The following is a 15548-nucleotide window of genomic DNA, read 5'->3' as shown; positions in this document are numbered from 1 at the left end:
TGCGTGTGTGTGTGTGTGAATGAGGCCCTATCCTGAGAGATGCTGCCTACAGCAAAGTGACAAAAAGGTAGAGATAGGGGTGAGTGACAGGCAGAAACAGAGATGTGCTGAGACTAAGTGATGGGAGACACTTATCCAACTCTGCATGGGTCTCCAAATCATATATCTCTCTCTATTGCTCATAACGTTTTTACAGGGCTCTGTGTAGTCATGTGAAAAAATGTACATCTCATGATTCAATAGCTTGTAGAACCACATTTAGAAGGAATAACTTGAAGTAATCATTTTCTGTATGACTTTATGACTCTCTCACGTCATTGTGAAGGAATTTTGTCCTAATCCTCTTTACAACATTGACTCAGTTCATTGAGATTTGTGGACCTTCAGTTAGGCACAGCTCTGCTGAGGTTCTGCCCCAGCATTTTATTCATGTTGAAATCTGGACTTTGACTGGGAATTACAACACCTTGATTATGCTTTTTTTTTTTTTTAGGTAATTCTGATTTGTTGGTGCTCTTGGGATCCACATTTGATCAGACAAATCAAATTCAAAACAGGTATACATAGTTCATGGTTATCTCAGTGACTGCAAACTGCCCAAGTTCTGTGGCTGCAAAACAAGCCCAAACATTCACCTCTTAACCACCATGCTTGACAGTTGTTATGAGATGATTGGTCCTATAAGCTGGATTTGGTTTTTGCCAGATTTGCCACTGTGCATTATGGCTAAAATGTTCCACTTTGAGCTTTGTCTGTGCAAATAACAGTTCCTTGTGGTCCCGATGCAAAGAACATGGCTATGCTGCCATGTTCTTTTTTTTTTTTTTTAGAGAAAAGAGACTTTCTCCTGGCAACTCTTCCAAACATCCATACTTGTTCAGTCTTTGAGATGTAGCCTTTAGATAATTTGCTGTTTCTGTGAGCATTATAGAGTCTGACCTTGTGGGGAATTTAGTGGGACATCCACACCTGGTCTGGAGTATTAAGGTGTGTGTTAACGCAATGACACAAACTCCCAATACCTCAGCTTTTATAGAGATGGTTACACTTATGATGATCATTTGATTAGCAGCAGTTGCCTGCTACTTATCCTCCTGGATGCAGAACTTTCTGCACTCTTTTATCCTTTTAAAGGACTGCAAAGAGTTCTGTGAAAACTACTGTTTTGACTGTGCATTTCATAGTATTTTATCTATGTATGGCTAGAGAGTTGATGAGCAATAACACACTCACTCAATTAGCATGTTCTCAACATGAACATTAACACAAGCGTGCACATACAGATATCTAATTCTGACAGAAAATTCACAGTGCTTTAAGATTTGACTGCACGGTAGCAGTATTCTCAAGTAATCATATGCTGTTAACACTTATGCATGTGCTGTTATGTGGTTTCACGTCATGCTTGGTAAACTGCCCTTGATGGTTTCAATTTGTCACACATAAAAATGGGGTCATGCTTCAAACTGGCCGCTAACCTCTTACAACTGCTGCCCATGTCTCTTAGCGCAACACTGTAATCCCCCCCACCAAAAAAAGAAAAAAAAAAACGAAAAAAGAAAAACACAAGACGCCCGCATTAAGTTAAATATTCATGTTCCCAGCACTGGTCTATTTTTATCATTAAGCCCTCACAGGTAGGAGAAGAAGCATAGTGACTGTTCTCTCATCCGCAACCTGTCTCTCCAGTGCATCCCTTAGAGCCCAGGACTGACAACAACAGGGAGATTTGTGCATAATGCAGAATGAGAGGGATGAAAGAGTGAGGACACAGCTGAGACAAATATAGAGAGCAAAAGGGGGAAAAGAGGGCAGCAAAGGAAAAAGCCGAGGCTTGAGAGAGAGATATGTGCAGAGCTACAATAATCTGTAACATTTCGCAGACAGAAAGGAGGAGTGCTGTTGGTTTGCAGGTTTGACATAGGCAACAGCAGAATTATCCTCACTTTGAGTAATAAAAAATAAACTGAGGTTACCCGGGACTTAAACTGAATGCATGATTTAATACTCTTCTGAAAGGTGCAACGCTTGTCACGGGCACTTAGAAGAACAGGTTTATTTTTCGCCAGGGCCCGAGAAGCTACGCGCTCTCTGGTGAACAGAGCACTCACCACACAGCTCAATGCACAAACCAGCAACCTACAGGTTCTCTCTTGAAAGCCTGCAGAGACTGAGGACCCGGCTGAGCCATGGGGATTTGATGGAAGGTTGATTTTGACAGCTGGGGGTGATGGGATTACCAGCAATGGTGGCTTGGTATCAGTAATTGTGTATGTGTGTGCATGTGTCTGCGTGTGCACCGCCTGTCTAAAGAGGTGCCATATGTGATAGGAATATTTATGTTGCCATGAAGAATGAATGAATGATTGGACGACTGCAACACAAAATGCTAGGTACTATTAGTCCATGTGCGTATGCTTATTTGTGCGGGAGTTTGTGTGAATATTAGTAAAAAAAAAAACAGAAGAAAAATTTGTGCATGTGCTGGACAAAGCTGTAATACACACCATCATCGTACGGAGTGAACCCATTACTATTCCTGTCACAACAGCCTTGCAGTAAGAGCAGCAGTAGAAGAGGCATCCAGGCCGTCCACTGTACGATGTTGTAACGCACCTTGCATGTGCATGTTGTGCGATCTGCAAAGTATTTGCTGTAGATATATTTATTCTCCATCTGCTTGGTTGCGTGGGCAGATGTACATTATATGCATGTCTTGCATTGTCATGTGAATGCCCCCATTTACACGTATCTGCTCGTGGGTTTGTGTCACAGCATGACACATCCCATCACTCACCCTGGCTTTGCGCTCCCCCGTCCCCCTCCTCTGTGTCGGTCAAATTGTTAAGCATCCTGGCTCCTCTACGGTGCTCTTCTGCTGCGGAGCGATGTCACCGATCAAGCTATCGGCAGCTCTCCCCGCGCTCCACGCACTGTGATACAACCACAGAAATTGCAGGGAAGCAGCGTGGAAAATCTGCAAGCCAGGTCCTCTTCACTCCTCTCTGCTCCTTGCTGCCCGTAGGATGCACGAAGAGAGAAAGGAGAAGAGAGAGAAGGATTTTTTTCCTTTGTAGATCCTCCTCTTGACGTCTCTTCTCCGCTGCCTTGTAAGCGTGACTCTCTTGCTCTCTCTCTGTTGCTCACTCTCTCTCTTTCTCTCAGGAGGAGGAGGAGGGAAGAGGGAAGCTGCAGGAGTTTGGTGGATGATGGAACGCCTCAGAGCTGCACGCTTGTTCTCCCTCCTTCCTTTCCTTCTCTCTCTCTCTTTTTCCTGCCTTTGTCACTTCTGATCTCAGTCTCACCCTATCTTAAAATACTGACTATTCCCAGCTCAGATGATGTTGCTCAGTCATTTTAGCCGCCAAACTGGTTGCATACTAAAGCAGTAGTATGATTTCTTCCATATCCATCTCCCCCCTCGCCTCTCTTCTCACATCGCACCCATGAGACAGAGAGATAGTAGCCTTGTTTTCTGTCCACACAAGAGTATTACGCATTGGATTCTCCTACTTTCAGCTTTGTAATAAGCCGCCGCACTCTCTCCCTACTTCAGTGTCACATGCAAATAGATGCTCCATTTCCTACAAGGGATGAACGAGCTCTATCAAAATCCTCTGTGTGCAGTTATGCTATGCACAAAGGGTAATTTTCACTGAAGCACATACATAGTTTCAGCAACTCTTATATGTGCACAAGAGCATACACATTCCTCCGTATCTGCTCTGCACAAATGCAGCTAAAAAGGGCATTTTTCCTTTTAGATTTTTTTCTTTTATTTCTCTCAGTGGAGAGATGCTTGGTTCCAGCTGAGAGAACCTGCATGTTGTATGGTGCCTGCAGAGCACTGAAGCCTCACTGTCAATTAAACCAGTCTCATTTTGATCCATGCAGATTTATTTTGATCTGGTACACGCTGTACTTTGAGCAGAAATGTGTGTAGTAGGAAGACACACTGTATGTGTGTGCGCGCGCGTGTTTCTTTGTGTATTCCAGTGGTTGTGATTCTACACTAGAGATATGAAAGTAATTAATCTTGGTTTTAGTCATAGTAGCGCTGATGCACAGAATGGATTTCAACAAAAAGAGAAGGAGAAAAAAATACAACTGCATGCTCAGCTTCAATGAATAAATTTATTACCAATGTCTAGAACAAAACTGGTATTGTCAAGGTACAATTACCTTGACACAGAAGCAATACCTTGAAGCTTGACAATAAATTGCATCACCGAGTTCGGTGTACAGATACATTTCTCTGTTTTTGATCATTACTACATCGTAGCCAGGAGTTTGTAACAACAGGAGACCTCGATAAAATTTAATTATAATACCAATGGGAGTAAAGCCTTTACAGAAACCTCCAGGTGTTTCAGGAGTGCCCTCAATAACTTGTTCATCTCTACTTCATTTACACTCAAACAGATTTATTAAGTAATTGCTCAAAGAATGTGGTCCATGTGCATTAAATTTTTATTTTCTTTGATTTTTCAAGTGAATGACGAGGCAGAGGTTTTCTAGGTTTTTTAAAGGGAGTGGAAGTAACTCATGGATTATTAACAACAGGGGCATTTTTTTAATGTAATAATGATACTTTGCCAATGTGGGTACATGATATGACATGAACACCGATCCCACTGCATCCACAATCCAGGTAAAGAACTCCAGTTCATGCTTGTCTGCTATATGGAAATGTATTGTGGGACTATACTCCTGTAGACATCCAAATATCCTGTCCTGCAACACTTAACTGCTGGCCCATTTAGTCAGCAGCAACTGGCCATTACAGCTGTCTGGATGGATAGTTAACTTAATTTTGTGTTGTAGTTCACAAACATTTGTTAAATTACAGCAATGTCAGCAATCGAGTTTAATGTCTACTTAAGAATTGGATTTTTTTTTTATTAAGGCCAATATAGGGACACATATGGCAAATTATCATAAGCTATACACATTGTGGTATTTGGCTGTGGTGCGCTCTGTATTAATAAGATGCTGTATCCACAACCACAAAACAAATTGATAATATTTATCCAATCTCAAAAATCACATACATACTTATCTATTGTTTCACACACACTTCCACATCAGTGTGTGTGTGTGTGTGTGTGTGTGTGTGTGTGTGTGTGTGTGTGTGTATATATATATATTAGGGGTGCAACAATACTCGTATCAATATTGAACCGTTCGATACAGTGCTTTCAGTTCGGTACGCATATGTATCGAACAATACAACATTTTTTATTTATTTTATCAACTTTCCTTCTGACGATGCTGTCTGTGTTGAGCGCTCAGTGGATCTGCGCTCGACAGTGCAGCCTAGGCTGAGTAGTCGAACGCAGATTCACTGAGCGCAGGGCAAGCTAGCGAGACAGAAGTTAAGCTCTCGTTGCAACATGGCAAATTGAACCTCCCCCACCCTCATTCAGATCTGGCATTTGGAACTATTTTGGTTTTCATGTGACGTATGACCCTGAAGGTAAGCACGTCATGGACAAAAGTAAAACAGTATGTTGGATGTGCCACGCAATGCTCAATTACATTGGTGGGAACTAGTGCGTTAGCACAGTTAGCTCATTAACGGAGATTTGCCGTGTTGTGGCGTTAACGTCATTTCAACGAGATTAACGCTGACAGCACTAGTGGGAACACAACGAATATTACTGCACATTTACGCCGACATCATCCTAGTGCAAAGACAAGTGGAAGCAGACAAAAACAACAAGCACGCATGCTACAAACTTTACCCAACTCATTTAGGCAGCCGTTAGCACATGATTCTCCTTATGGGGACCTGATATGTTTAATATGCTGCTGAGAATATAGCCCAGAAGAAGCGTATAGTATAGCTTTTATTTTGGAAAGAGCCATTTCTCTGTAATAAACTCTCTTTCCCAAAGATGAGTGATTTCTCGATCAGATAGATTTATTTTTTTATTATTATTTTGTTGTTTCAGTAACATTAAATTTAAAAACTGTACTTTTGAGTTAAAATATATATTTATAATTTTAATAAATGACAAATTAAAAAGGCATGAACATTTTTTTTGTATCGAAAAAATATCGAACCGTGACACCAAAGTATTGAATCAAACCGAACCGTGAATTTTGTGTATATATATGTGTGTGTGTGTGTGTGTGTGTGTACACACACACACACACACACACACACACGCATTAAAGAAAAACAAAGATGCTTCCACTGCCCTGGCCTAGAACAGTTCTGCAGAAGTGATCCTGAAGTTTCCATAGATCTCCACCAAGACCCCATCCAGAACCTCATTCTACCCTTTACCAGCCATTAAGCTCCACACACACTGAAACATGGGAGCCATAGGAAGCAAATAAAATTTGGCGTCTCCAAGCAACTATGAGCAAAATAAATGTTAGTATCATGACATGGGCAGGAAGCTAGTGGAGATAAGGAGATAAACTTTTCTCAACTTGCAGAAGCGCAATTGAGCAACTACTAATGAGAGTGCAGGACACCTAGTAGAAAACACACTGGAGGGATACCTAGGCAACCAGAGCCTTGAAAGCAACCAACTGTTAGCTTTAAATCGGTACATGTGTGGATGCTGCTTTAGTACTTTTGAATGGACACCATCTTACCTGTTGAGAAAAGTAAAGAAAGCAACCATTACACAAGGATCATAGTCTGTTACCACTAAGTCTTTGAACTCCAGAAAAGCAAAATCTGTGACTTTCAGCTTTGTTTCCTTGTGAGATCCTTGATTACTCTGTGTTAAATAGAGTCAATGGTTAACAAAACAGTCTACTTGACAAATGAGTTAAGGCACACCACAAAGTGCACCTACATTATCACAAGACATACTTGACTCTATAGCACCTATCCAGTGCACCCTTTTTGATGTCAGGTGGTCTGTTTAAGCTCTCATTGCTCAGTTCATGCCACAGCTCCAGTTTAAATAAACCAGGCCGAAGTGCTTCACTGCTGCAGCTGTTTACATGCAATATTTAATCAGCCCAAACTAGCACCATCAAGTAGATTCATAAATGGGACAGTGTGGTGAGGTTATGAAAAGATATTACTAATCTACCTCTGTGCAGCTTTACAAGTCACCTGGGCAACATTCACTGCATTAACTCACACACTGATGTTCATGTTGGCTGACTGAAGCAAAAACATATTTGCATCAAATCAGCTGATGCTGTCAAACAGTCTGCCAAATCTCTGTAATATTTTTGATCGGGCAACAAAGTAGACATTCAGCCAACTGTAAATTTGAGTAATTCGTTGTTTTACATCACTGATGCATGTAATACTTTGTTTGCCAACACTGACCTTGAAATGGAGCTCCTCTAACTAAATTTATATTGCAGGCTCAAATGCACTAAACAGTAAATCAGTTACCGGCAATATAATTATGTACAGTATATACCTCTTCCTAATTATTTCTCATTTACATAAAAAGCATTACACTAACCAGTTTGTAGAGTCCCCTGACTTTATTTTCTATTCAATTCAGTTTTATTTATATAGCATCAAATCACAAGAACAGTTGGATTGATGCACTTTATATTGTAAAAACCCTACAATGACTGCGCCAGTCACCAACACACAAAAACTAGTCTGCTGTATGGCATATAAAGACTGATACAACTTTAAACTTACTCTGATTTTATATATTATGATATAAATATGCTAGGGATGTGCGATATGAACAAAATCTCATATCTCGATATAAGACATTTGTCGTCCTGACAACGATATACATCACAAAAATTTTACATTTTCTGTAAATTCTGTGAATCTCTGGCAACTCGACTTGCGTGAAATGTTTTCAGATTGCCCAATGCATGAAGCTATACATTTTTAGACATAAGCTGTAACGGCCGCCATTTTCTTTGTGGGTATTTATTACATGGCGTGCTGCTGGGGAAAAGCATGTTCTAACGTTTGAGTCTAAGGTTTAAACTCTCTCCATACTCTTTCACGTGATTCTTGTGTAGGTAGTAGAGGAGGTTTGTCGTGTTTGAGTCTAAGGTGGGGACCGGTTTCAGGTGCTCAGGTCCTGTGGCTGCGAAACAAGCTCAAACTACCACCCCTTCACTACCGTGCTTGACAGGTGGCTTGTGGTGTTTTTGCCGATTTGCTGTTTGCTTTTGGAAAGCAAAAGCATGGAAGCATAGCTTAGGTTTGAAAACCTAAGCTATGCTTCCATGTTCTTTTTAAAGACAAAAGGCTTTTTCCTCCTTCCAAACAACACTTACAGGTCTTTTTCTAATTGTACTGTCATGAACTTGCATGCATTCAACACCTAACTAAGGCCTGTAGTGTCTGAGATGTAGCCTTTGGGGCTTTTTGTTCAATTTCTCTGAGCATTTATTGGTTTGTCCTAGGGTAGAATTTGCTGGGATGCTCACTCAGAGAGAAGAGAAGCAAACTGCCTATACTTCCACTTTGATAGAGATGGTCACACTTGCTGACGATTCATTAATCAAGCAAAACATGGCTGCTACTTAATTGCTGTGGAAGCATTAAGGGTGTACTTATATTTCCAAAAGAATAAAGAAAGAAGAAATTGATATCATCCATCCATCTGCTTCCACTTATCTGAGGCTGGGTCGTGGGGCAACAGCCTAAGCAGAGAAGCCCAGACCTCCCTCTCCCCAGCCACCTCCTCCAGCTTGTGCGGGTGAACACCAAGACATTCCCAGGCCAGCCGAGAGATATAATCTCTCCAATGTGTCCTGGGTATGCCCCGGAGCCTCCTTCTGGAGAGGCCAGCCACCCTTTGGAGGAAGCTCATTTTCGCGGCTTGTATCTGCAATCTCTCTCTTTTGGTCATTTCCCACAGCTCGTGACCATAGGAGAGGGCAGGGACATAGATTGACTGGTAAATAGAGATCTTCGCTTTTACACTCAGCTTCTCTTCACCACAAAAGACCGATACAGCTTCTGCTCCCTTCTGCAGTCACTCGTGAACAAGAACCCGAGATACTTAAACTCCTCCACTTTGGGCAAGAACTCGTCGCTGACCCAGAGTGGGCATGCCACTTATTTTTTAGCACCTGGCGGTTTTTACTTTTTTACTTCTCATCCGTAAATAATCTGCTCTTTCACGTGATTCAGTTTATTTTGAAAAGTCTCAACAGGATCTTGTTGTACAAAGCATAAAAACAGGTGCTTGTCTGTAGTGTGGTTATATTTAATATAAGAGAAAGAGAGAACTTTAAGAAATTAATATAGCCACTACAGTGACCATCAAAACGATGAAAAAATATTGCCGTAAACAGTTTATTTTGTGACACCACGAGACAAACGATAGCGTAAAATGAAACGATAGACGTTTTTATATCATCATCCGATATATATCATTATATCGAACAGCCCACGCATCAGATTTGGAGGTGCTGATTCTTATTCCCACCACTTCACATTCGGCTACGAACCGTTCCAGTGTGAGACTTTCCCAGGGAGGCTGAGGCGCGTGATCCCCCTACAGTTGTAACACATCCTCCGGTCCCCCTTCTTAAAGATGCCAAATCAGAGGTACTGCCCCTGATCTCCACGCAGCATTGCAGAGGCATGTCAACCAAGATAGCCCTGCAACATCCAGAGCCTTCAGAAGCCCAGGGCGGACCTTTTCCACCCACACCAAGGAATTGTTTAACTGCCTCAGTGACCTCGTCCCCAGCGAAGCCAAAGTCTCATTGATGGAATTCAAATTTCCTGCGGGCACTATTCTGTGCATGTACTGCTGACTCACTCAGCCACCTAAAAACACAATCTTAAACAGCATGGCTTGCTGACAGCTTAACAGTATTTTGTCTACAAACAGGGCCTTTTATTGGATTAGCACAAACCCATACAACAATCAGACACTGCCAAAAAGAGCTCTTTAGGTATTATATGGAAGGTGCACTCAGTGAGGAACAGAGCAATACTGAGTGGATCAAAAACTACGTTACCTAAATTTGTGAGCCTTCCTCTGGGTTCTTGTGAATGTGAGGGAGTGTAAAAATTCACAAGAGCTGTGGGCATTGCAGGAAACCATCAACGTTGTAAAAAACATAAAATAAGACTCTGCAGCATCTGCGAGGTTGTGGGCAGTTCAGTAGTGTGGAAAGAAGGTGAGGGAAAATTGACAAATAAGAGGCTTTTACGCCTCTATGCAGATGTATCAGTCATACATTTTCTGAAGTTGTACTTGTTGTCTGTGCCTGATTACATGCGTGTGAGATAGAAATGTCTAAATTCAATTGTGTGTATCTGCAATTTTGTTTCTCGGAGAAACACTGCTGCTAATTAATTACCTTTAAAAAGTAAATTTCAGCCATTCTGTTTCAAAAAAATCCTTTTAAAATTAGTTATTTCAAAGGGTTCAAATTAAATTATCAGTCTTTTTTTATGTGTATCTTAAATAGATCTTTACTAAGGTCCATTCTGCTCAGAAGCCTACTAATAAAGCGGGGTAGCACATACTCAAAATATGTTTGACGATGACAGGCCATTGTCAAAAGAAATTCAATTATATTTCCAAGCAGGGCTTCTGGCACAGTGACATTGTGTCATCAAGAACAACAACAACAAAAAATAAGTGGAAAGGATGGAAAGGAGAGGAGTGAAAGCTTGAGGTGACTAGAAGAGCACAGACCTCTACAAAATTTAAGGAGCAAATGAAAGACAAAGGAAACATATAACGCCTGGGAATAAAAATACATGCTCTCTGCACTAAGATTTAGAATTAGAGTACTGTACAATTAGAGTACTGTACAAAGGTCTCGAGCCCCATGATGTAGAGATTTATTGAAATGTGCACAAATAAATTGAAATAGAGTCTATAAAACAGAAATAGAGTTTATACTGTTCTAACAAGCTTAAAAGTCAATATTTTAAGTATGACCACCCTTATTCTTCAACACTGCCTCAGCTCTCTAGTTTTCAGGAATACTTCTCCACTGAAAACTCTTCTTTGCCTATTGGCTGCTTTTTGTTCCCTCAATATGTTTTACAGAGGGCTACAGCCACTCACTACATTACATCTGTTACCACTGATTTTCAATCCAGCTGTTGTATAATTTAGAATACTTCAGCCTTTCCTTCCCATTTACTTTCAATAAGAAAGGCTTTTTGACAGGCACCCTTCTACTTCCAAATCAACTTGTTGGTGTAAAAATATTGTTATGTGCCTCTCATCTTGTGTCATCTCTGGCATTTTTTGCAGGGTTAGCTAAAGAATTTGGAAAAATTAATGCATTTTTGCAACAGGTTGCTAATAACAAAATGACTAAAGGTGCAATTTAAAATTGGTTTGAAGCTTTTTTAAGTGTAGACAAAACACTGGTTTATCTCTAAAGCCAGGTGCCTGTTTTATGCTTCAATCTAGACATCTTTCGATTAGTAAGAAATAACATCAGCACTGTCACAATACTTTTTGCAGATTACAAAACCTCTTTTGCAGTTACAGCAAATTACCACGTTTCTTTTTGATACTACTCTTATGCCTGTATAGTTTATTCTAAAAAAGCTACAGTCTACAAAATGTAAACCTAAGCTTAACTACAAACAAAGTTTGCAAAATATGTGCAATGTCTTAAAGAACGTTATTTTGCAAGAGGCATTTGGAAGACAATATGCTCCACCCATACAAAAATTTAAATTTTGCTAAATCACATTAGGCAATGAGTTCCTCTTTGCATTAGTGTGTTTTGAAAGGGATTTTTTTTAATATTATATCTGCAGTTTGGCAACAAGGTTGTTTGATTCCTTTTCAAATATCATTATTGGGCGATCGTGGCTCAAGAGTTGGGAGTTCGCCTTGTAATCGGAAGGTTGCCGGTTCGAGCCCCGGCTTGGACAGGCTCGGTCATTGTGTCCTTGGGCAAGACACTTCACCCGTTGCCTACTGGTGGTGGTCAGAGGGCCCGGTGGCGCCAGTGTCCGGCAGCCTCGCCTCTGTCAGTGCGCACCAGGGCAGCTGTGGCTACAATGTAGCTTGCCATCACCAGTGTGTAAATGTGTGTGTGAATGGGTGGATGACTGGTTGTGTAAAGCGCTTTGGGGTCCTTAGGCAGTAGTAAAGCGCTATACAAATACAGGCCATTATATATATGAAAACAAGATGCAAGTGGAAAATTTCAAAGTCAAAGGAATTCTTTTACTGCAAATAGATACATGAAGAGTGCATCTAAGCCTACGTTCACACTGCAGGTCTTAATGCTCAAATCCGATTTTATTTGTCTGGTTGTTCACACTACAAATAAAATGTGACAGCAAATGCGCTCTAGTGTAAACGGTTCACGGCCCTCAAAGTGGCTTGCATGCGCAAAAGAAGACGTCACACACAACGCGCTCTGTTTACGGAAGTAAAAATGGCGGCTACAGAGCTAGTAGGTGTTGTTGCAGCAGTCTATCAATTTCTGCACAGTCGTAACTGACAGAATTTTGACAAATTAATTAGAGAAAGAAGAACACAGAAAAAAAGAGAACCCGTGCTTTAACAATGGCCTTGTTTGGAGCAGTGGCTGCTACCTCCGTGCAGAGGTATATATGGACACGGAGTCGGAACCAGGAGTGGTGGGTTTGGTTTGTGTTCTCCGGCGCTGATAATTGGCGTCTGTCTTGTGCCAGTGACGTAAAAGACGGATTTAATGCGACATGACCATTCCAGCAACACCAGTCGCTTTCTAAAACATCAGATATATCGGATTCAGTACCACATACGAAAGTAACCTATTGGATTTGAAAATATCGGATTTGTGCCATTCAAACTGTCATACCATGATCGGATATGGGTCGCATAGAGTCAAAAAAGTCTGATTTAATGCGCTTTCACCTGCAGTGTGAACGTAGCCTAAGGGATTTCCACATACTTCTATACATTTTTGATAGACCCTCGAGTTCTGCTTATTCTGAGCTTGTGTGTCCCAAACCTCCACTGGATGAGGATTAGATAAATACAATTATATACCAAAAAAATATCAGATTGGTGTATGTCATACACTGAAGACAAAAGTTGCAGTACTCTGTGTGGTCCCTACATCAAGTCAGTTCAGTTACTGGCCACTAGAAAAGCACTCAAACTGCCACATGCTTGTTATAGGATGAGATAAAGTGAGAAGACGACCAGTTCCAACCTGCAGTATCACTAGCTGTGCCTTGTCTTCTCGTGTGTTCTGGCTGTCTTGGATGACTGCCAGATCATTATGGTCTATCTGGGCACCTCCAGAGATTGACAAGGGCATTCAGCATTTTACAGCATCTGGCACCCACAAAAACAAAAGCTCTGGACCTGGTCCACTACTTGAATTGGGAACATAACAAAAGACACTCTGACAAAACCAAGGAAATTCTCAGGAAGCTTGAAACATGGTTCTTTTCTTTCCAAATGTAAAATGGAAGCTCAAAAGCTTTGAAATGAAACAACATTCATAATATTCTCTTTGAATTCTTTTAGTGTGTGAAATTGAATAATATTTTCAGCGAGACCAGGCACTTATGCTTAAATAATGCAATACAGAGACTTTCTTTATCTGTCAAAAATCTTGGCCTGAAAAGGCTCAGTCAGCATCAGCACTGGACACATCAAAGTCACCATTCTGATCCTTAGAATTATGATGTTTGTAACAAGTTGACGCTTGGTTAATAAAAACATTGCATCGAGTTAATGTTTTTACAGTAATATTATATGTGTTGAATCCAAAGTTATTCAACCAAAAACAACCCACATATGTCAAAGTCAAATCTTTACTGGATGCTGACTGCCATCAGTCTAATTAAAGCTGCATGGTGATAAATAATGCATTATCTGCGGTACATTGAAAATGAAATATGCAAACATTAAAATGACTCCTATAAACAACGTGGATATTTACACAGAGTGTTATTGCAGGACCTTGGTGAAACAATTTGAGAATGCAGTCTGTTATCACAATACTGTAGCACATTAGATTTCCCTTGTGTCTTATTCCCTCTCTCAACTGTAAATCTGATCAGACTCTGCTCAAAGCAGTCTAATATCCTCCTACAGCACACCGGAGGACAAACAAACAAAAAAAGCTGCATGCAGCACAACAGCTTATATCGTACATAGCAATCAGTTTATGCGCATGAAATTGTGTTTGGATGGATTCAAGAAAATTACACTGTAACTATTTGAGTTTTGCCCCAGAATCCTAGGAGATGATTTACAGTGGGCTATAGATGATAATGGATATAGGACAGAGGAAAGGGTGGGTAGACTCGGTCTACTACTGTCCATCACTTTACCTGGTGCTCTTTACAGTATCCCCTCCTCTCTCCTTCCTTTAGAAAAAACAAAAACAAAAAAAACTTTGTCCTTCACAAACAAATCTAATCATAGCTTTGTACTTTGTGAAGGGCGGTTTCTGCAGAATGAGAGTACACCCACTGTCATTATCAAATATAAGCTGGAAACAAAGCGGGGGGCAAAAATCAATTCAGCTCAACTACCTTTCAACCCTTTCTCTCTCTCTCTCACACACACACACACACACGCACACACGCACACACTTTGATTAAATATTGTCATATTATGTGACCATAGGACGTGTTGTCCAAGGCTGAGAGTCTACATGTTCATGTTGTCAGAGATTTGTTAAGTGTTGAAAGCTCCGGGGCATACAGAACCTCTTGGCCCTCAGAGGGGTTGTAAAGTAATTAATCTAAGAATAGCTGGGGCAGTCCTGAGAAACGAGCCCCCGCATCTGACAAGGCTTTGATAGTGAGACAGGCATCTGAAGATGTAAGCGAGATTCTTGTAGCCTTGGCAGGAAGTACGAGGGGATCAAAGTGGTCCGGCAATGTTACGACACTTTTGTTTGCTCTAAACATGTTTATCTGATGAAGCCTGCCAGCCGATCTCAGAGTGTTGTCTTTCTAATCGCCTAATCCTTTCACAGCAGCCTCTGGCTCTCAGGGAAAAACACTGAAAAATACTGAGGTCATCAACACTCTGTATACAGAGGACATTAAAGTTAATTTAGTCTGTATGCATAAATATGCACTGATATTTACTTGTAGTTGGATAAACATAAATGAACGAGATGTTTAAATTCTTGCATATCTTGAGAATACTTCAATGATGATGAAATTGTTGATAAATCTAAGCTATTCCTTCTAACAGGAACTTGCGTTTAATCCCAAATAAACCAGGTGACAGTGATGCTGATCTATAATGGTCAGATGCTTTGAATCATTCATACTTTAGCATCAGTTGTGTTACGATGTACTAAGACATCATAAGACATCATTGCTATGCCCAACACTTAATATTATGGCAGTACTGTTATGCTGATTCCACCGCTGTTGAAGATATTGTAGCATATATAAGTAGCTGATCCTTTGTATGTGTGCGAGAGAGCGAAGGAAGACTGACATCTTCCCACATTAAAAAGGTGAGCTTGACAGGACTATTGAGCTGTGGCGGTAGGCAGTCCATGCTGGAACCTCTGAAGTGTTAGATAAAGACGTAGCAGGAGGAAAAGCAGTGGTGAGATGCACCTTGTACAGGGAGAAAAAAAAGGCAGACAATAGTGGATAAGACGCTCTGAGAGAGCAGAGA

At 40.8% G+C, this 15548-nt stretch overlaps 1 protein-coding gene across 5 annotated transcripts in view; it reads right to left on the bottom strand.

The window, feature by feature from the left end:
- Positions 1-15548, bottom strand: part of LOC146517965 (solute carrier family 12 member 5-like) — a 183809-nt gene that overhangs the window by 107559 nt on the left and 60702 nt on the right. Inside the window, exon 1 of one of the 5 annotated variants that reach the window (XM_085158876.1) lies at positions 2798-3652. The exons of 3 other annotated variants lie outside the window; for them this stretch is intronic. In XM_085158876.1, coding sequence (XP_085015002.1) covers positions 2798-2852 — 55 coding nt within the window. In that variant the 5' untranslated portion in view covers positions 2853-3652. Of the gene's footprint in view, positions 1-2797; positions 3653-15548 lie in introns of those variants that run through there. One more of the 5 variants, XM_085158877.1, reaches the window with a different exon arrangement.

This window comes from Neolamprologus multifasciatus, chromosome 5 (assembly GCF_963576455.1).
Source record: "Neolamprologus multifasciatus chromosome 5, fNeoMul1.2, whole genome shotgun sequence".
In the NCBI taxonomy this organism is placed as follows: domain Eukaryota; kingdom Metazoa; phylum Chordata; class Actinopteri; order Cichliformes; family Cichlidae; genus Neolamprologus; species Neolamprologus multifasciatus.
Note: the sequence above shows the minus strand (reverse complement) of the source record. Positions and strands in the feature narration are given on the sequence as shown.